Consider the following 20,579-nt stretch of genomic DNA (forward strand, 5'->3'; position numbering starts at 1 on the left):
GTTTTTAAATATTGGATTGTTTTTTTTTCTTAGTCTGATCCCGCTATTTTATAAAATTGAAAACCGTTTATGGTCTTAAACTTTATTTGTAAATGAAGCCCATGCGCCTGTCCTTCTCCATGAAAATATCCATTGCTTTCTTGTAAAAGTCCTCCTTTACTTTTAAATATCTTAATCTTCCATTTTGGCAGTCACTTGGAACAGTAAATAACAATAAACGGCCCGCTGCACTGCACTTGACTTTCTGATGTCGCTAACTTACTGGCGCCTCTGCGTAGAAGAACAGCAGCGACGAGCACCTGTTGGGCTCACATGCGCCCCCTTCAGGCCGGCACGGTACTGTCTGCCTCACTGTGTGCCTTTTCACTGCGGTTTTATGTCCGACAAGTAAGCCCGCGATTCGCTAGCGAATCGGAAATCCAAGAATGGCAATTAGTTTCTGTTCCGTCCGATATTTGGATGGATGACATATCATGGAGGGTGGGTACGTCTGGGGAAATGTCATTTAATTACATAAGCATATCTGTACTAAAGCGGTTTCATTTTGTGGAGACCTGATTCCGTTGCCTTTGCTGACACCGACTGCTGGCACAGTGGAGCACAGCAAGTTTAGTTTACAGGTTGTGGTGTTCGTGTGCCAGCCACTGAGTCGGGGAAGCCGCTGGGTTTGAGTCTGTGACCGTTATGTGATCTATAATACTGGCACAGTGGATTAGAGCAAGTGTAGTGAACAGGTTGTGTTGTTTGGGCGCCACCTACTGACTCTGGGGCGGGCGCCGCCGTGTTTTGGGACGCCGCTGCATTTGACTCTGGACTCTGGGGCGGGCGCCAAACTGAATGACCGTTATGTGATCTACATTACTGGCACAGTGGATTAGAGCAAGTCTAGTTTACAGGTGGTGTTGTTTGGGCGCCACCTACTGACTCTGGGTATCTGCCGCGTTTTGGGAAGCCGCTGCGTTTGACTCTGGACTCTGGGGTGGGCGCCAAGGTCGCAGTGCACATGTGCTTCGGTGCATCCGCTGTGCATATATTAACTGTGGTTTAGTAAGATAGACCAGCAAGCCCGCAATTCTCGAAAGAATCGCAAATCCAAGAATGGCAATCACTTTCTGTTCCCTCCGATACTTGGAGGGATGAAATATCATGGAGGGTGGGTGTGTCCTGGGAAAGTTCATTTAATTAAATAAACATATTTGTACTAAAGCGGTTTCTTTTTGGAGCTGTGACTCAGTTGTAGGCGCCTTCGTTTATTGTTTTTAGCCATGCAGTCTCGTTTTTGTTTTTCTATGGCTGTGTCGTCAGCGAGAAGTCGTTTGCTGACGGCGTTGGATTCGCATGCTGAAGTGGCCATGGTGGTGGATCCGGGCATGGAGGGCCACATTACTAAACGAACGTGGTATATGCGGTGGTGTGGGCGGTCGCGTTCGGGCAGCTGTACAACCTGGCATGCACGCTTCACCTCAGGTTTAGTTTACAGGTCGTAGCCATGGTAAAGTTTTCATTTAATTAAATAAACATATTTGTACTAAAGCGGTTTCTTTGTGTGGGCGCCTTCGTTCATTCTTTTTATCCATACGGGCTCGTTTACAGGTTGTAGCCATACGGGCTTGTGTTTGTATTTAGTTGAGCTCTTTCATTGTGGAGCCGTGACGTCTTTGCTTCTGGTGTGTCTGAAGCGTGTCGTAGGAGCCTCCGTGTATTGTGTTTATCTATGCGGTCTCGTCTTTGTTGTTCTGTGGCTGTGTCGTTAGGTAGAAGTCGTTTACTGTTAGGAAGCATACTCCAACTCCAACTCCAACCTATACACACTGACTGGTGGCACAGTGGATTATTCGTTTTGGATCTGTGCCTCTCTTGCATGTAGTGTTTCAGAAACGCGTTGTAGGCGCCTTTGAGCTCTGTGTTGTTGGAGCCGTGACTCCTTTGAGTCCGCTGTTTTAGAGGCATGTTGTAGGTCCGTTGTGATTCAAACATGCCACACAGACTGCTGGCACATACATACTACTGACTCTGGCAGGCCGCTGCGTTTGACTCTGGGGCACCGCGGTGCACTGCGCATGCGTATCGGTGCATCCATGCATAAAATAAATGGTTTAGTAATATAGATCAGCAGGACTAAGTATGTCACACACCTTCTTTAAAGATATTAGCCAAACTTCGGAAAATCAGGGTGTAGAATAAATGACATACAGAGACAGCAACAGGTATGCGCCAATCACACACATCAACCCAGAGTGTGAGGGAGAGCGCAGTCCGAGGTTAGGTGACGCTCCCCAATATTTGAACAGGCAATGTGCCAATTCAGCGATAATGACTTTAGAAATGATCAAAGTTATTGGAATCATACAGAAAATAAATGTATAGCACAGAGCAGTGGACACATTTATTTTAGAAAGATAGATAGACAGATAGATAGATAGATAGATAGATAGATAGATAGATAGATAGATAGATAGATAGATAGATAGATAGATAGATAGATAGATAGATAGATAGATAGATAGATAGATATGTGAAAGACACTATATTATAGATAGATAGATAGATAGATAGATAGATAGATAGATAGATAGATAGATAGATAGATAGATAGATAGATATGTGAAAGACACTATATTATAGATAGATAGATAGATAGATAGATAGATAGATAGATAGATAGATAGATAGATAGATAGATAGATAGATAGATAGATAGATAGATAGATAGATAGATAGATAGATAGATATGTGAAAGACACTATATTATAGATAGATAGATAGATAGATAGATAGATAGATAGATAGATAGATAGATAGATAGATAGATAGATAGATAGATAGATAGATAGATAGATAGATAGATATGTGAAAGACACTATATTATAGATAGATAGATAGATAGATAGATAGATAGATAGATAGATAGATATGTGAAAGACACTATATTATAGATAGATAGATAGATAGATAGATAGATAGATAGATAGATAGATAGATAGATAGATAGATAGATAGATAGATAGATAGATAGATATGTGAAAGACACTATATTATAGATAGATAGATAGATAGATAGATAGATAGATAGATAGATAGATAGATAGATAGATAGATAGATAGATAGATAGATAGATAGATAGATATGTGAAAGACACTATATTATAGATAGATAGATAGATAGATAGATAGATAGATAGATAGATAGATAGATAGATAGATAGATATGTGAAAGACACTATATTATAGATAGATAGATAGATAGATAGATAGATAGATAGATAGATAGATAGATAGATAGATAGATAGATAGATAGATAGATAGATATGTGAAAGACACTATATTATAGATAGATAGATAGATAGATAGATAGATAGATAGATAGATAGATAGATAGATAGATAGATAGATAGATAGATAGATAGATATGTGAAAGACACTATATTATAGATAGATAGATAGATAGATAGATAGATAGATAGATAGATAGATAGATAGATAGATAGATAGATAGATATGTGAAAGACACTATATTATAGATAGATAGATAGATAGATAGATAGATAGATAGATAGATAGATAGATAGATAGATAGATAGATAGATAGATAGATAGATAGATAGATAGATATGTGAAAGACACTATATTATAGATAGATAGATAGATAGATAGATAGATAGATAGATAGATAGATAGATAGATAGATAGATAGATAGATAGATATGTGAAAGACACTATATTATAGATAGATAGATAGATAGATAGATAGATAGATAGATAGATAGATAGATAGATAGATAGATAGATAGATAGATACTTTATTCATCCCAAGGGGAAATTCACAATGTAATCATTATTAATTCTTTTACTTTTCATGATGACGTCCTGAATGCACATCTCTGGTTCCTTACCTCCGCTTAGCTAGAGAACTACTTCATGTATTTAGATCAGGTTTTTAATTTGCTCAAACATTCCCGTTGATTTTGCGGCTTCTTTCTTCTCGCTAAGAATCATAGTTTGCTTGCAGGAGCGATATATTCACACTAATTTCAAACAGAGGCTGCAGGCTGTTTGGGGCGTGACGTCAGGAGTGTGTTAGCCATCATCACTCACATGCCAGCCTCCGTTCGAGTCGGTCTACCTCGGTGTTTTGGAGTGTACCTTTCCTCCGCTTAGCTAGTGATACCCACCCACAGGGGATGGTTAGTTTGTTGATAAATACTTTGTATGTCTTTATTTGTAGGCAAAGCAATGTAAGAAAGAGAACAGTCATTAGGATGGAGTCTTTGTGATTTTATGACAGGGTCGGTTTGACAAGTGTTTCTCTGCAGAACTCTCTCAGTCAACCTCCCTCCACCCCTAACCCCCCCCCCCCCCCCCCCAATCGCATGGAGGCCAACTACCACACTGGCAAGCTTCACCTTAACAAATGGCACTGGGGGGCAGGTGTGGAACCCATTGTGTCGCACCAGGATTCTTTCGGTCTGAAGTTGCCTGTTTGGTTTTAAATCAGAAGCCATTAAGCACCACAACACGCTATTGGCTGTAGGGTTTGGACAGAGAGTCTATAGATTGGCTTGCTTTACTCCTCCCTCTCTCTCTCACACCATCGCTACGAAGGAGCGTCTCACACACACACACCATGAACTGAAAAGGACAACACAATGAAGAGCACAGCTTGGCCCATATTGAGACAGAGGGTGCTGTGGAAGAACCGGGGGAGTCGTGCTTCCCTTACTAGGAAGTCACAAGGACGGGAGCCCCAAAATACTTCCAGGCTGATTAAAGAACTTTAACTGTCTGTCTGACTTTGGAAGTGCTGACAAGTCATGTGGACAGAAGAGCAGAGTTGGGAGGAGGTGGACAACACTTGCTGGGAGGTGTGCAGGAGAGAGTTAAGATTATTGTGCTTGGTATTTGTTTGTTTAGTAGGTGACTGTGGTCCTTACATGAACTATTCAAAGAAGAGCGAGTATTAACATACTTCATGGTGCTTTTAACCTGTGTTCTGTGCGTCTGTCAGTTGGGTTTAACGGGGCAACAGTGACCCCAAGCATCCACTATCCTATCCATCCATTATCCAACCCGCTATATCCTAACTATAGGGTCACGGGTCTGCTGGAGCAAATCCCAGCCAACACGGGGAACAAGGCAGGAAACAAATCCCAGCCCACCGCAGGGCACACACACACACACACCCAGCACACACTAGAGAACCCACACAGACACGCGGGGAGAACATGCAAACTCCACGTAGGGAGAACCCGGGAAGAGAACCCAGGTCTCCTAACTGCGAGGCAGCAGCGCTACCCACTGCGCCACCGTGCCACCCATCCACAATCCTAATAATGATAATTAAAACAAACGGAGCTGACAACCAGGTACACAACACCGAATGATGAAAAGCTGCAGTAACCTTAGCGTCAGACCCACTAATTAGTAGATGATAAATAGAACAATCTGGAAAAGCAGAATGAAAATCAGGCTGAAAATCATTAAAAATAAAAAAACTATACCCTTAGAAGTACTTAGTGCATTTTAATAAAAATTTACCAAACTTTCTCCATTGACTCCAAAACACAGAAACTGGGAAATAACAGCTCACTTCATTGGGCCAGGAGTCTAATTCAAAAGAGAATTTGGGTGAAACGAAAACCTCCAGCCACAGCGGGGGGGTCCCCCAGGACCGAGTTTGGGATCCACTGATCTAAAGTATGATTCGCTAACACACAGAATACCCCAATGTGAAACAACGAGGAGACACACGCAATGCGGCACTGATGATGTCATCCCAAGGAAAAAAAGACCCAGGATGTCCCACTAAAAACGAAAGAAGCACACAGCCGGCCTCACGGGGCATTTGGTAGGCACCACGCGGGCATGGTGAACATCCCCTGCCCTGATTGGTTGTCAGTCCACGTTTACCCGTAAAGACTTGCCTATAAGTCGGGTCTTGAAACCCGAAAAATCGATCATAAAATAAGACTCCGACTTATATGCCCGTTCAAAAATACGATATTTATTATTATTATCTTTTTGCTTCCTCCAATCTCGCACCAGTTTCTCAGACGCATCGAATTTTGTTGCAGCAGCGCAGTTACCAATTTATTTCGCCACTTCAACGACTTTTAATTTAAAACCAGCTTCATATTTTCTTCCGATCAAACGCTCCTTTGTAGATAAGGGATGCTCTTACGATAAAGGTGTATGAGGGTGTGAGACACGAAAAACACAAAACGGTGCAAATGTCGCTTCAGAATAGTTAGGGTATTACTGTGTGGTCACGTAGGCACAACAGAGAGAAGAAAAAGGCCGCGTGCTCCGTGGTTGCTCTCTCAGGTGGGCGTTAGCATATCATAATCTCTTGGACCAATAGTGGGAGTTTTCCGCATTCGAATTATACGAGCGACATTATAAAATACCGGAAATCCATCCATCCATTATCCAACCCATTATATCGTAACTACAGGGTCACGGGGTTCTGCTTGAGCCAATCCCAGCCAACACAGGGCACAAGGCAGGAAACAAACCCTGGGCAGGGCGCCAGCCCACCGCAGAAATACCGGAAATTATACGGTAAAAATCAAGCGCCGCGGGAAAACTTAAATGCGAGTATATACGGTAATTGCTTAATCCAGCTGTTATGCATCCCTCCATAATCGGTGGGCAGTACGGGAGGTCCCAGCCACCGTGTGACCTTACTGATAAATGACATCTGTCTTAACGCTTCACAACACAGCGACATTAAACCGTGATTAAACAAATTAGGCGAAATATTCAATTACAAAAAGGATTCAAATATTTATCTTTGAAAAGCTAATCAATTAAAGATATGATTTTACACTGCTGTTAAAACAGCGCATGCTTAAGCAATTTAAAACATTGCGCGATATCTATAATGTAAATGAATGCAGAAGAAGCACTGCCATTAAAAATGAAAATCACATTTTTTCGCGTCATTTCAGTATCTTCAGATACTTTTGTGACAAAGGCAGGACGAGGCAGGGCTCTCGAGACAAATGACAGGTCCATTTAATCTCAATTCAGAATTACAGTAATGTTTCTTAATATGTCAGATACAGTAGTGACGGCTGACGACCTTCTTATCATGATAGTCTTTGACGGCGTCGGCCCCGTCCCGCTCTCTCTCATTCGTTACTTAACACAGAGGTGGATGTGGCAGGCAGAAGGCACGCGCTGCTTTACGACTCGAGCTGAATTCAAGTCCTCACTTCAGGTTGGATTTAATGTTTTTATGCAGGCAATGTAGACGTCAAGCAAGAAATGCAATCAACTTACGTCAAGTCGCCATCCCAGAGTGCGCAGTAAGGGTTCACAGTTCCCTAAGATAAAAAAAAACAAACGTATCATCAGTAAAGAGTTTGGGACAGAAAGGGGGTCACCAACATGGACCTGCAGACTGATGGTGACACACACACACTGTCCAGGAACATGGAGTTAAAATGAGGGTCAGTAAAGATACAAAGCGCCTCACAAAATGCATTGCCATCCAGCCATTTTGGGATCACCCTCTCCTGAGGTGGGCAACATGCTGTATCAGTGAATGCCACCAGCCTTCCACTCCTCCTCCTCCTCCTCCTATTCATCACACAGCCTCAGGAAGTCTGTGACTAATGTGGCAATGGCAGCCTTTACGTTGTCTACAACTCTGTGTTGGCCATTCAGATTTGTTCGGCCAGTAACATCACTTCAAGAGAGTCAACAAAATATTTGAAAGGCACACTCCATTATGGGACACCCTCTGGTCCTGCTGGGGGTCTTGTAGGTGGAAAGAATGAAATTAAAACTGAGTGTCTTTATGAACAATGCTGCACACCAACACTGAGGACTTCCAGCCAATGGATTATTCAGTAGAAGAAATAAGACTGGGGGGCTCCTTTATACAAGCAGCAAAACGCCTGTGTAGCCCCTCACAGCTGTGGTGACCGTGACTGCTCTTTTAATCTTAAACCAAGTGAAACTTTTTCATTCTTTATTGCTTACTTTCTTTTTTTCAGTCATTCTGGTCTGTATGTTGCTGTCGGGTCATAATATGATAATATTTATTTGGGGACAAATAAAGTGCTATCTATCTATCTATCTATCTATCTATCTATCTATCTATCTATCTATCTATCTATCTATCTATCTATCTATCTATCTATCTATCATATAGTGCCTTTCCTATCTATCTATCTATTATATAGTGCCTTTCCTATCTATCTATCTATCTATCTATCTATCTATCTATCTATCTATCTATCTATCTATCTATCTATCTATCTATCTATCTATCTATCTATCTATCTATCATATAGTGCCTTTCCTATCTATCTATCTATCTATCTATCTATCTATCTATCTATCTATCTATCTATCTATCTATCTATCTATCTATCTATCTATCTATCTATCTATCTATCTATCTATCTATCTATCTATCTACATAGAAGTGGATTAAGTGAGTTCAGAACATGAATGAATGGATAAATTAAAAAAAGCCTTAGAAATTAAATTGAAACTTCTATTTTTTCATTCCAAGACGAGGCTATTTCTTCATTTTGACACAATCCAGATGAATTTATGAATAATAGACTCATATGAACTCCATGCCCTTACCCACAATACAAAGTGACACAGTAATTGCTTTTTAATTTCACCCATTAGACTTGAAAGAGGGTAAGAAATTCTTGAAGAATCTCACACAGTCTGAATAAGGCATTAAAAAAGAAAACTTTTTTGCTCCCCTCTGAAGTAATCCATAGTGACGCCCCATCTCTCCTTCACTGACTTCTGTGACATTTAGCTTTTGAGGTGCGCAGTGCAGTGATGGCGTCTCATGTCCCTCAGACTCTCAGTTCAGCTCTCAGCTCATCGCTGCCTCATTCTCAGGTTCTGTTTTGTTTTAAACTCCTCCACCCCAAACACACTTGTATGCTGTCTTAAGTGTACCCATTATGTCCATGTGTGCCTACCAGCTTACTGCCATCCCATCCAGACTTGATTCCTGTCTTGTTGTCAGTGCTGACCTGGTAAGCTGCAGATCCACATGTCTCTGGAATAGAAGACTTCCAATGGATTGTTGAATTCATATGAGCAAACATATCATAGGCTGGTGAGGAGACACAGTCCATAGTGAATGTGCCATGTGGATTCAGCAACTTTGAGTTAAATTCCAAACATTTTACAATAAATGTAGAGTTTGTTTAACACTATTAACTCAAATGAATGCGTGACAAATGTGATAGGCACTATATGATAGATAGATAGATAGATAGATAGATAGATAGATAGATAGATAGATAGATAGATAGATAGATAGATAGATAGATAGATAGATAGATAGATAGATAGATAAAAGGCACTATATAATAGATAGATAGATAGATAGATAGATAGATAGATAGATAGATAGATAGATAGATAGATAGATAGATAGATAGATAGATAGATAGATAGATAGATAGAACTTTATTTGTCCCAAGGGGGAAAGTTACCTTTTTGCAGAAGCTCAGAGAATACTCTAACAGACAATACCAGCCCCCCCCCCCCCAAATACCCACTAAATTACAAAGAAAAAAAAAGAAATTTCTGACTTGGCTAAATTTACAAAGACTGGTCAGAGTGAGGCGCTATAAAGTTGTATTGCAGGGGCCTGTCATGACACATGTCTGCTAAGTAATTCGCTGGCTGGAAGCCCCCAATGCTCGTGTGTCACAGAGTATTTTCCACGATGGCCGTCAGTTTCATTTTTTTCTCCTCTCCTCCATGAGCACCTCCAGCAGGTCCAGGAGACATTCCCTGATTGGGCCTGCCTTCACAATCTGCTTTGTGATTCAGTAGACCTCTCTAATTTCCATCCCTTACTGAACCAGTTAAATCCATTTCAGCATTATGGGCCAGTCGAATGGAGCACCAGTCCACAGTAAGCGCCACTCAGCTTAGTGTTGTGAATCACTGTAACCCGCACATCCTGGCAAAGGAAGCCACACAGACATAGGGAAAACAAGCAAACTACATGCTGATATCCCTGCAGCTGTGAGGCAGAAGCCAGTAACCACTGTGCCAACCCCGAGAACAACGATTCAAATGAATGGCTCATTCAAAGGTTTAAAAGTCAAATCAATCAAGCTGTGTAATCTTCACTCCATTTTAGGATATCATTCAAGTCAAACTGAGGTAAAATCCATTCCCCTTCCTAACCCACTTATCCTGAGTAGGCTGCGGGGACACTGGAGCCCATCTCAGCAAGCATCAGGCACAAGGCAGGACCAATCCCTGGATGTGGTGCTAGTCCATCACAGGGCAAACACCCACCCACACACACACACATATACACACATGGGCCAGTTTTAGCAATGCCAGCTCACCTAACCTGCATGTCTTTGGACTGTGCTTGGGAACCAGAACAACTGGAGGAATCCCACATGGACATGCGGAGAACATGCCAACTCAAAGCAGGGGGCACCTGGGATGTGAACTCTGGTCTCTTTATCGCAAGGCACCTGTGCCACCGTGCCACCCTTGAGATAAAAGCTGGGTTTCACCCCATTTCTAGAACGGGCCCTGTGTAAATGAGTGGTGCCGTGTGCCCATCGAGGTTGGCATCTTTCCCAAACTCTGATATCAGTGTGATAAGCTCCAGCTATCTATGCCTCTGTAATGGACAGCAAATGTTCTAAAGATGGATGGAGTATTTAAGGACACCTTTACTGACAGGTAAAAAACTCATTACATTCAAAGTAAGCAAATCCACGTGGCATACTCACGTTGGCCAGGTGAGCTAATTCAATCTCCAGAAGGGACTCTGCGATTTTGGGGTCAGGTCTCACTGTGACTGCAATTATTTTGGAGTTCACAGCAGTGTAATTCCTGTAAAGAGAAATTAAAAAAAAACCCAAAGAGGTTTGTTATCCACAACAATAAGTTCAGTCAGCTGTGTAACAACAATACAGACAGCATGCCACCTCCAGGATGGCAAACTGGCATTTCAGAGAAGACCCTCACATGACCTGCTGCTTATTGTTTGATGGACAGAATGTATAAACCGATTCATGAAGAGATTTAACCCGTCTGCCTGAGATTGTGTAGGACCCTCTTGTGCTGTCCCATCGAGGCCATGGACATCACCCTGTGGTATCTGTGCACCAGTCATGTAATTAGCGAGGAGGGGACTCCATGGATCGGACTTGTTTTATCAGCACACCTCCAGAGGCGTAGCTCTGCCAAAATGCAATGGGGAACATCAATTCGGGGCCCCCTGGATGCTACGCCTGGGGACAGATGCCCCCCCCCCCGCCCCCCTTAACTACGCCACTGCACAACCCAAAGATGTTTGATCAGATTGAGATCTGGTGACTATGGAGGACCACGTCAACGTTGTTCCTCAAACCGATCCTGAACCATTTTTGCAGTGTGGAAGACAGTTAGGGGCGCATCATCCTGCCATCAGGGAGAACCACTGCCGTGAAGGGGTGTATGCGGTTAGTGACAGTTTTTAGGTAGGTGGGACGTGTTGTAAAACACAAGAACAAAAGGCAGAAAGAGAGTTGGGGGTGCACCCCGTATATCATACACCAACAGGTAATAGAATCAATAGCTCCCGTCTGGTTCAGCGTGCAGATAGGGACTGTGGACCACCAGGGGGCGTACCATCCACCCTACTCAAGTCAGACGGGCAGACACCAGTACTGTCCAGCACACACGATTTATTCCAGTGGTGAACTCCTAAGCTCCAAAAACGTGTGACCCCACTGTGAGGCGGGCCGGGGGGGGGGGGGGGGTGGTTACCCTCTTCCCCCGGTCCTTGCATCACAGGGGCGGGACAAACTAGAAAGGGGAGGTGCAAGGCTTTTATAGTTTCAGGGGAGGAAAAGGCGGGTCGGGGGGGGGAGGGGGGGTTCAAAACCTGGAAGTGAGGTCAGCAGGAGGCGTGGCTAGGAAGGCAGGGCAGAAACAGGAGGAATTTTAGGCAGGTTTCTGGTCAGGTGATCTGCAGAAGAGGAAGAAGACAGGTTGGCACACTTTGCCAATCCCTGCCCTTGTTTTCCATCCTCAGTTAATCCCTTAGCCTTCTGTCCCAAGCGCACGTGTGTGACAGTTTCAAAGTAACATCCACATGAATGCCAGGTGCCAGCCAGAAGATAACTGCCCAGAGCGTCACACTGCCTCTGCCAGCTTGACTTCTTCTCATAATGCTTGAGGGTTAAAGATTCACACGCAACCAGCCATCCACCTGATCCAAAAGAAACATCAGACCAGACCACCTTCTGCCATTGCTCCACGGTCCAGTTCTGATGCTCACATGTTCATTGTAGACACTTTTGGTGGCTGATAGGAATCGGTCACGGACACTCTGGTCACTCTGTGGCTACACAGCACTGTGTGTTCTGACAACGTTCTCTCACGGCAAACGGTATGGTTTACAGCAGGGGTGTCCAACCCTGGTCCTGGTGGGCCACAGTGGCTGCAGGTTTTCATTCTAACCATCTTCTTCATCAGTGAGCCGTTTTTGCTCCTGATTTCCTTGCTTTGCCTTCATTTTAATTGATGTGACTAAGACCCCTTAGTCGTTTCTTTTTTTTTTTTTTTTTTTTTTTTTTTTTTTTTTTTTTTTTTTTTTTATATTTTTATTTTTTTAATTTTCATTGTAATCATTCCATACAAACAGATCCATTTATAACCCAACAAATTTGAAAACAAATCAAACCCCATCCCTGAGAAGGAGAGCTTAGCTAAAGGAAAATTTCTTTAAGCTTTTTAATAAGGCAACATTAGACAAAAGAAGGGGAGAAGTAAATATCTATATAAATAAGAGATGGAGAAGGGAGTTAAATACAATAATAGTTAATTCTCTTATTCTAAAATAATATTGATTAAATCCTGCCAAGTTTTGAAAAAATTTTGTACAGATCCTCTAACTGAAAATTTGATTTTTTTCCAATTTCAAATAATATAAAACATCAGTTTCCCACTGACTTATAAGAGGAGAATTAGGATTCTTCCAATTTAACAAAATAAGTCTGCGTGCCAAGAGTGTAGTGAATGCAATCACCGTTTGCTTGTCCTTCTCCAATTCAAGTCCATCTGGAAGGACACCAAACACAGCTGTTAGTGGGTTAGGAGGGATTGTGATACTAAGGCTGTCTGAGAGGCACTTAAAAATCTTTGTCCAAAATGATGTTAGTTTGGTGCAGGCCCAGAACATGTGACCCAGTGAGGCAGGAGCTTGGTTGCAGCGCTCGCAGGTCGGATCCTGGCCTGGAAACATTTTGGACAGTTTTAAGCGAGACAGATGAGCTCGATATATAATTTTTAGTTGAATAATTCTATGCTTTGCGCATATAGAACTCGAGTGAATTCTCTGCTTTGCTACCTTCCACTCCTTTTCTGATATATTGATTAAGAGATCTTCTTCCCAATGTCCTCTTGGATCTTTGAAAGGTAGGGACTCTAATAAGATTTTATATATTTTGCGGAAATAGTGTTTGTTTCCTCGGAATTGAGCAGTATTTTTTCCAGCATTGTGGAGGGTGCAAGGTGGGGGAAATCGGGCAATTTCTGTTTAACAAAATTTCTAATTTGAAGATAGTAAAAGAAATGTGTAGCTGGGAGGTTAAATTTTGAACGTAATTGTTCAAAAGATGTAAATATGTTGTCTATATAAAGATCTCTGAGCATTTTAATCCCAAAACTTTTCCAGGTATTAAAAACTGGATATACTTGCGAAGGTTGAAAGAGGTGGTTCCCTTGCAAAGGTGCCACTGATAAAAGATTTTCCATCTTAAAATGCTTCCTAATTTGGTTCCATATTCTGAGTGAGTAAAGCACAATTGGGTTATTAGTATATTTGCGATAACTTTCATTTATTGGAGAGCAAAGCAGGGAATATAAAGAAGTACTACAGGATTTTACTTCTATTGCAGACCAAGCCTGTGTATGTGCATTTATTTGTGTCCAGGTTTTTATGGCTTGTATGTTTGCTGCCCAGTAATAAAACTGAAAATTAGGTAAAGCCATGCCACCGTCTGCCTGAGGTCTTTGTAGGGTCGCTCTTCGGATACGTGGGTGTTTTGAGTTCCAAATGAATGAGGTTATTATTGAATCTAACTTTTTAAAAAACGATTTATTGATATATATTGAAATGTTTTGAAATAAAAAGAGAAGTTTAGGAAGGATATTCATCTTAACAATGTTAATTCTTCCGGCTAGAGTGAGATGAAGGGTTGACCATCTATGCAAGTCTTGCTTAATTTTTTCCATACAGACGCCAAAATTTTGTTGATAAAGAGCTTTATGTTTACTTGTGATATTTACCCCTAGGTATTTAAACTGATCTGCTATGGTAAAAGGTAGGGTGTCTAATTTAATATTATATGCTTGTGAGTTCACTGGAAAGAGTATACTTTTATTCAGATTAATTCTAAGACCAGATATCTTTTGAAATTCTGTTAGTGCTGTTAAAACAGCAGGGACAGTGTTTTCTGGGTCCGATATATATAAGACCATATCATCTGCATATAGAGAAATTTTCTGTTCCAGTCCTTCTCTGACAATCCCCTTTATCTGATGAGAATTTCGGCAGTGAACCGCCAGTGGTTCAATAGCGATTGCAAACAACAGTGGCGACAAGGGACATCCTTGTCTGGTACCACGTTCTAGTTTAAAGTAGTCTGAGCAAATTTTATTAATACAAACTGAAGCTTCTGGACTGGTATACAGTAGTTTAATCCAAGCACAAATATTCGGGCCAAACCCAAATTTCTCCAATGCAGTGAAAAGGTAATTCCATTCGATCATGTCAAATGCCTTTTCTGCGTCTAATGATAGTAATATCTCTGGGGTGTTTGATTTTGCTGGTGAATATATAACATTAAACAAGCGTCGGAGATTTGAAGATAGATGTCGGCCTTTAATAAATCCAGTTTGATCTTGTGATATTACCGAGGGCAGCACTTTCTCCATCCTTCTAGCTAGGATTTTTGAGAGTATCTTAACATCATTATTCAGGAGTGAAATTGGTCTATATGATGCACATTGTAACAAGTCCTTATTTTGTTTAGGAAAGACGGTGATTAATGCTTGTCGAAATGTTTGAGGTAGTATTTGGTGGTCTTTAGCTTCTGTAAATGTTACCAATAAGAGTGGAGCTAGCTGAGTGGAGAATTTCTTATAAAACTCTACGGGGTAACCATCAGGGCCTGATGATTTCCCGCTTTGTAGTGACTTTATAGCGTCTAGTAATTCTGTTAGCGTTAGAGGTTTATCTAGTTCCTCAGCACTTAAAGCATCTATTTGTGGTATTTGTGAATTATCCAGAAATGCATTAGATTGCGTGTTGTCTTCTTTGGGCTCAGTGGAATATAAAGACTTATAGTAATCTCTAAATGTGTGCATTATTTTATTATGGTCGATGATTTCTTCTCCATTCTTGTTGGTGATTACTGGTATTGCATTGTGAACTTCTTGTTTATGAATTTGTTGAGCTAAAAGCTTATTAGCTTTTTCTCCGTGTTCATAGTAATGCTGTCTAGACTTATAAATAAGTTGTTCAGTTTCTTTAGTTGTTAAGATGTTAAGTTCTGTATGCAGGGCCTGCCTTTTCCTGTGAAGAGCTTCACTTGGACGCCTGGCTTGTTCTTCATCTATTCTAGTAATTTCATTTCTTAGCTCTGACACTTTCTTGGTTTCTAATTTATTTCTATGGGAAAGATATGAAATAATCTGGCCTCTTAGGAAGGCCTTTAGAGTTTCCCAGAGTGTTCCTGCAGAAACCTCTGTAGACATGTTTGTCTCTAGGAAGAAGCTGATTTGTTTGGATATAAATTCTGTGCAGTTCTCGTCTGCCAATAAAAGAGGGTTAAGACGCCATCTGCGAGGTGAGTACGAGGGGCTTATTGATTTTAGCTCCAAGACTAGAGGGGCATGGTCAGAGATAACAATTGTGTCATATTTGCATAATTTAATTGTAGGCAGGAAATTATTATCTATAAAAAAATAATCAATTCTTGAGTAGCTATAATGCACTGGTGAGTAGAACGAATATGTTCTTGAGTTTGGGTTAAGAAACCTCCAGGGGTCTGATAAGTTGTGATCCTTTAAAAACTGTGTAATTATCTTTGCAGTATTAGATGTCGTCCCCCCTGTCACAGGAGTCCTATCTAAGAGTGGATTTAAAACACAATTAAAGTCCCCAGCCATTATAATTTTATGAGTGTTCACACTGGGAATGGATGCAAATAGATTTTGCATGAATTCCTTATCATCAACATTGGGTGCATAAACATTTATCAAAATCATTTTACTGTTATATAAGTTGCCCATGACCATCACATATCTCCCTTCAGGGTCCGACACTACCTCTGATGCTACAAAAGGAACTGTTCTATGTATGAGAATTCCCACCCCTCTAGTTTTCTTTATAAAGCTAGAATGGAACATTTGGCCAGTCCAGTCTTTTTGTAATCTGAACTGATCCTTGGTTAGTAAGTGGGTCTCCTGTAAAAATACTATTTTAGCGTTTAAGCCTGTTAGGTGAGAGCATACTTTCTTTCTCTTTAATTCGTGATTCAGGCCTTTAACATTCCAGCTCACAAAGTTAACTGTCCCATCATGGAGACATTGATTCTGAGTTTTTAATGTCATTTTATAGTTTTAATTGGTAATATGGCAGTTTTAATCTTAGTTTCAAGATTCCCCAGGAGTTGTTGCATGTTAGCCTGTTGCTGCATTGATATTTATAATTATAAGGATTATAAGAATAGATTAGATATAACCTGCTCTCCTTCTCTCCCCCCTTTATCCCCCCACCCCCCCATTTTGCCTCCCCACATGAGGCTAGACCCCACTTCGCGATGTTCCAGTCCTCTGACATACGTTTCTTTTTTTTAATGAGCAGCAAAACATTAAGGAAACACAAAATGATCCGCCACATGACCAGCTAACCTGAAAATAAAGAAAGGTGAAGGTCTCGGTCATGTTGGTCTGCTCAGGTCACACAAACATCTTGACGGTGGTCTTAGAATAAACAGAAACTCAACAGTCTGCTGTGGCGGAACGAGAGCAACAACAAGTCCTGATAGTCAACAACAGCAAGAATTGGCTTCTCATTAAGGAACTGGTTGGAGTGAAACTGGCTGGAGTTTGACGTCATCTGTCGGCTCGTTTCACATCTCAGTTCTGTTTGGCTGCCATTTAATGAAGAAACAAATCAATTCAGAGGACTGAACCCTTAAAAACAGTGCTAATAAAATTAATGGAAAAGGGATTATTGATTAGGAAAACAGGTAGTATGAAAACCTGCAGCCACTGTGGCCCACTAGGACCGGAGTTGGGGAACCCTGGCTTACAGCTACAGTAGCTCTTCTGTGGGATCGGACCAGACGGCTTAAGACAGAAATAGATGCGTGGTGGGGTCTAATGCAGAAGATCTGTGAAGAGAGGAGTGGAGGAAGAGTGTGATTACGGGATAAAGCTGATGTCATACACAATTAAAATCTGGGAAAGGGTTAGAGAGGGACGGCTTCTGGAAGAGACCACCATAGGAGAGGAGCAGTCTGGTTTTATGTCAGGGTTGAGGAACAACAGATGCAGTCTTTGCATTCAGAAAAATAGAAAGGTGTACAAAATGGTGTTTACTGATTTCTAGAGTGCCATGTGAAGAGGTCTGGCGGTGCATGATGGAGAGAAAAATTAGGACCAGGTGTGAGGATCGTCCAGGATATGCATGAGGGAGTAAAATTCTAGTTCAAGGAGGTCTACACCAGGCATCTTCTGGAAGTCCTTAACTCATCCATCAGGTGATGGATGTGTTGACTCATGGGGAGGCCGATCTCCCTGGTGCTTTGTGTGGATGACATTGTGTTGTGTGGCACCAGAAAGGAACGACGAAGAGGAGACCAAGTTGGAAGCAGGGTTTTGGAAGACAGACGACTGAAGAGAAACAGGTTTAATTGTGACCAGGACTCTGGAAATGTAAGCCAGCCAATTGTGCTCTATACAAAATGAATGGAAATGCATTGTACCAACTAAATATAATGGCGGTACAATACAGTGTTTGGAAATTTGACAGACTGGGTCACTTCAATGGCTAGCAGACCTGCCAGAGACTTTGTGTTCTCTGAGCTCAGCTCTGGGTGGCAGGTCAGGTCACGTCAGGGTGGGGAGCATGCACTGGTATGGCACACTGTCACACCCACCACATGACAAAACAGCTTGGGATCCCATTGTGTATGCGCTTGTACAAGGATACACCTTCTTTAAGAGGGTCTTAGAAGGCTAGGACCACCAGTAAAGAATCAGATATCCAAAATACGTTCATATTAGAACTCAGGTCAGGTTAGGTCAGGGTGGGGAGTATGCACCAGTACAATGTGTTGCTGCACCCACCATACAACAAAATAGCTCGAGATTCCATTGTGTATGTGCTTGTCCAAGGATACACCTTGTTTAAGAGGGCAGAGTCTTCGAAGGCTAGGACCACAGGTAAAGAGTCACATATCCAAAATACGTTCATATTAGAACTCAGGTCAGGTTAGGTCAGGGTGGGGAGCATGCACCAGTACAATGTGTTGCTGCACCCACCACACATCAAAATAGCTTGAGATCCCATTGTGTATGTGCTTGTCCAAGGATACACCTTGTTTAAGAGGGTAGAGTCTTAGAAGGCTAGGACCACCGGTAAAGAGTCACATATCCAAAATACGTTCATGTTAGAACTCAGGTCAGGTCAGGACAGGTTGGGGAGCAGGCACTGGTACAGTGCATTGCCACACCCACCACACGAAGAAACAGTTCAGTATCCCATAATGTATGCGCTTGTGCAAGGATACACCTTCTTTAATAGGGTAGGGTCTTCGAAGGCTAGGACCACCGGTAAAGAATCAGATATCCAAAATACGTTCATATTAGAGTCCTGGTCTGGTTAGGAGAGGTTGGGAAGCAGGCACTGGTACAGCACGTTGCTGCACCCACTACACAATGAAACAGCTCGGGATCCCAGTTGGCAACCCTCGAGGGAGACACACGATCCAGTCCCACCCTCTGGAAATGACCATCTATCTGCCACAGCCAGATGTTATGTGGGCATCCCTTGGCCGGGTCCAGCCACTTGGATTCCTACGAGCTGGATCACCCTCGGGTAATCGCGCCACATGGCCGCAGTGCCATAACTGACACTCCCTCCCAATGCAGGTCATGTGCCTCATTCAGGACTTCATGAGCAACACAAAGTCAAACCAGCGGGACCCATGGATTCTCTGAGGAGACACATGAAGGAGTCCAGTCTTCATCTCAAGTCATTGGATAGCATCCATGTCTCGCAAACTGGAAGCACCCGGACTCTAAAGAATTGGACCTTCGTCCTTTTGCAGATATGGGGAGCACCACATACCCCTTTCCAGTGACCTCGTGACCCCCCCCCCGCTCTCCCAATCCGTCTATTGACTTCATAGGAAGAGTCACCAGACACGTGAATGTCACTGCTAAGGTAAGTAAACCTCTAGAAGTGGTCGACACTCTCTCTGCAGACAGACACTCTGCTGTGCCCAAGAGGTCATTAAAGTTCTGGGTGGCACACAAGCAAATTTCAGACAAAGTGACGTTAAAGCACTTTGACCCCCTCCGTCTTAAAATGTGCACACTTGTGAGGTGTCACTAATTCCAACCCTGCTTGCTATCATCCACCGGGTTCAATGCTTCATTTTATTTTCTCTCCTATTTTCCTTTAATGGGGAATTCACTGAATGGAAGTTATGTGTGCCGAGAATGGACTGCGGGAAAGCAGGAAGAGGTGATCTGTAACCATCGCAAAGTGGAGAGCCACGACATGAATTATTAATAATCAAACGGCGGCCAGTTAGCCTCCATAATGTGCCGCGACCTTAGCGCGTCACTCAAGCCTGCCTTCATTTCGCAGGACGCCGTCCCGCTCCCTTGGAGGATGACCAACATTAAATATTTAACTCGGGGCTTTGCGGCTCCAGAGCTTCAATTCCCTAACTTTGTTTTGTCCCGTTTTCAATCAAATGGCGACAGACTCATAAAAAATTCACCAAGGATTAATGCTAGTAATAAAGCCATATTTGTGCAAATCACATTATTTGTGCAATCTATTGCCTTGTATCATTAGTCACCAAAATTGTCTGTCAAGCACATTGAAAAATCATTAATTTTATTTGTTATTTTTTTTTTTTAATATGAATTTCTGGCTAACATTGCAAATTAAGGCAAGATCAGAAATTCAACATTTATGTTGCATAAAGCTTTTCATTTTTATTTTTTGATGAAATAAGCAATTGTGTCTGTTTGAGCGTTGGGGACTCCGCTTGGGATCCGTGATAGAAGAGCAGAAGAGAACTGAAGGAAACCATTAGGGTCGTGTTTTGTAAAGGAAAGCAACACTAGAACATTTGATTTGTTAACGGTGAGGGTCCAATCTAGCATTGTGAATGCGCTTGTCCAAGGATACACCTTCGTTAAGTGGGTCTTAGAAGGCTAGGACCACCAGTAAAGAATCAAATATCCAAAATAAGATCTTATTGGTGCTCAGGTCAGGTTTGGGGACCAGGCTCTGGTACAACGCCACCACACAATAAAA

At 42.0% G+C, this 20,579-nt stretch overlaps 1 protein-coding gene across 4 annotated transcripts in view; it reads right to left on the bottom strand.

The window, feature by feature from the left end:
• adgrb3 (adhesion G protein-coupled receptor B3) overlaps positions 1–20,579 on the bottom strand; it is an 872,307-nt gene that overhangs the window by 313,583 nt on the left and 538,145 nt on the right. For all 4 annotated transcript variants that reach the window (XM_051919125.1, XM_051919127.1, XM_051919124.1 and 1 more), the window contains 2 exons: positions 10,753–10,855; positions 7,283–7,326 (listed from right to left, as the gene is read on the bottom strand). In XM_051919125.1, the coding sequence (XP_051775085.1) occupies positions 7,283–7,326; positions 10,753–10,855 (147 nt within the window). The remainder of the gene's footprint in view (positions 1–7,282; positions 7,327–10,752; positions 10,856–20,579) is intronic.

This window comes from Erpetoichthys calabaricus, chromosome 15 (assembly GCF_900747795.2).
Source record: "Erpetoichthys calabaricus chromosome 15, fErpCal1.3, whole genome shotgun sequence".
In the NCBI taxonomy this organism is placed as follows: Eukaryota; Metazoa; Chordata; class Cladistia; order Polypteriformes; family Polypteridae; genus Erpetoichthys; species Erpetoichthys calabaricus.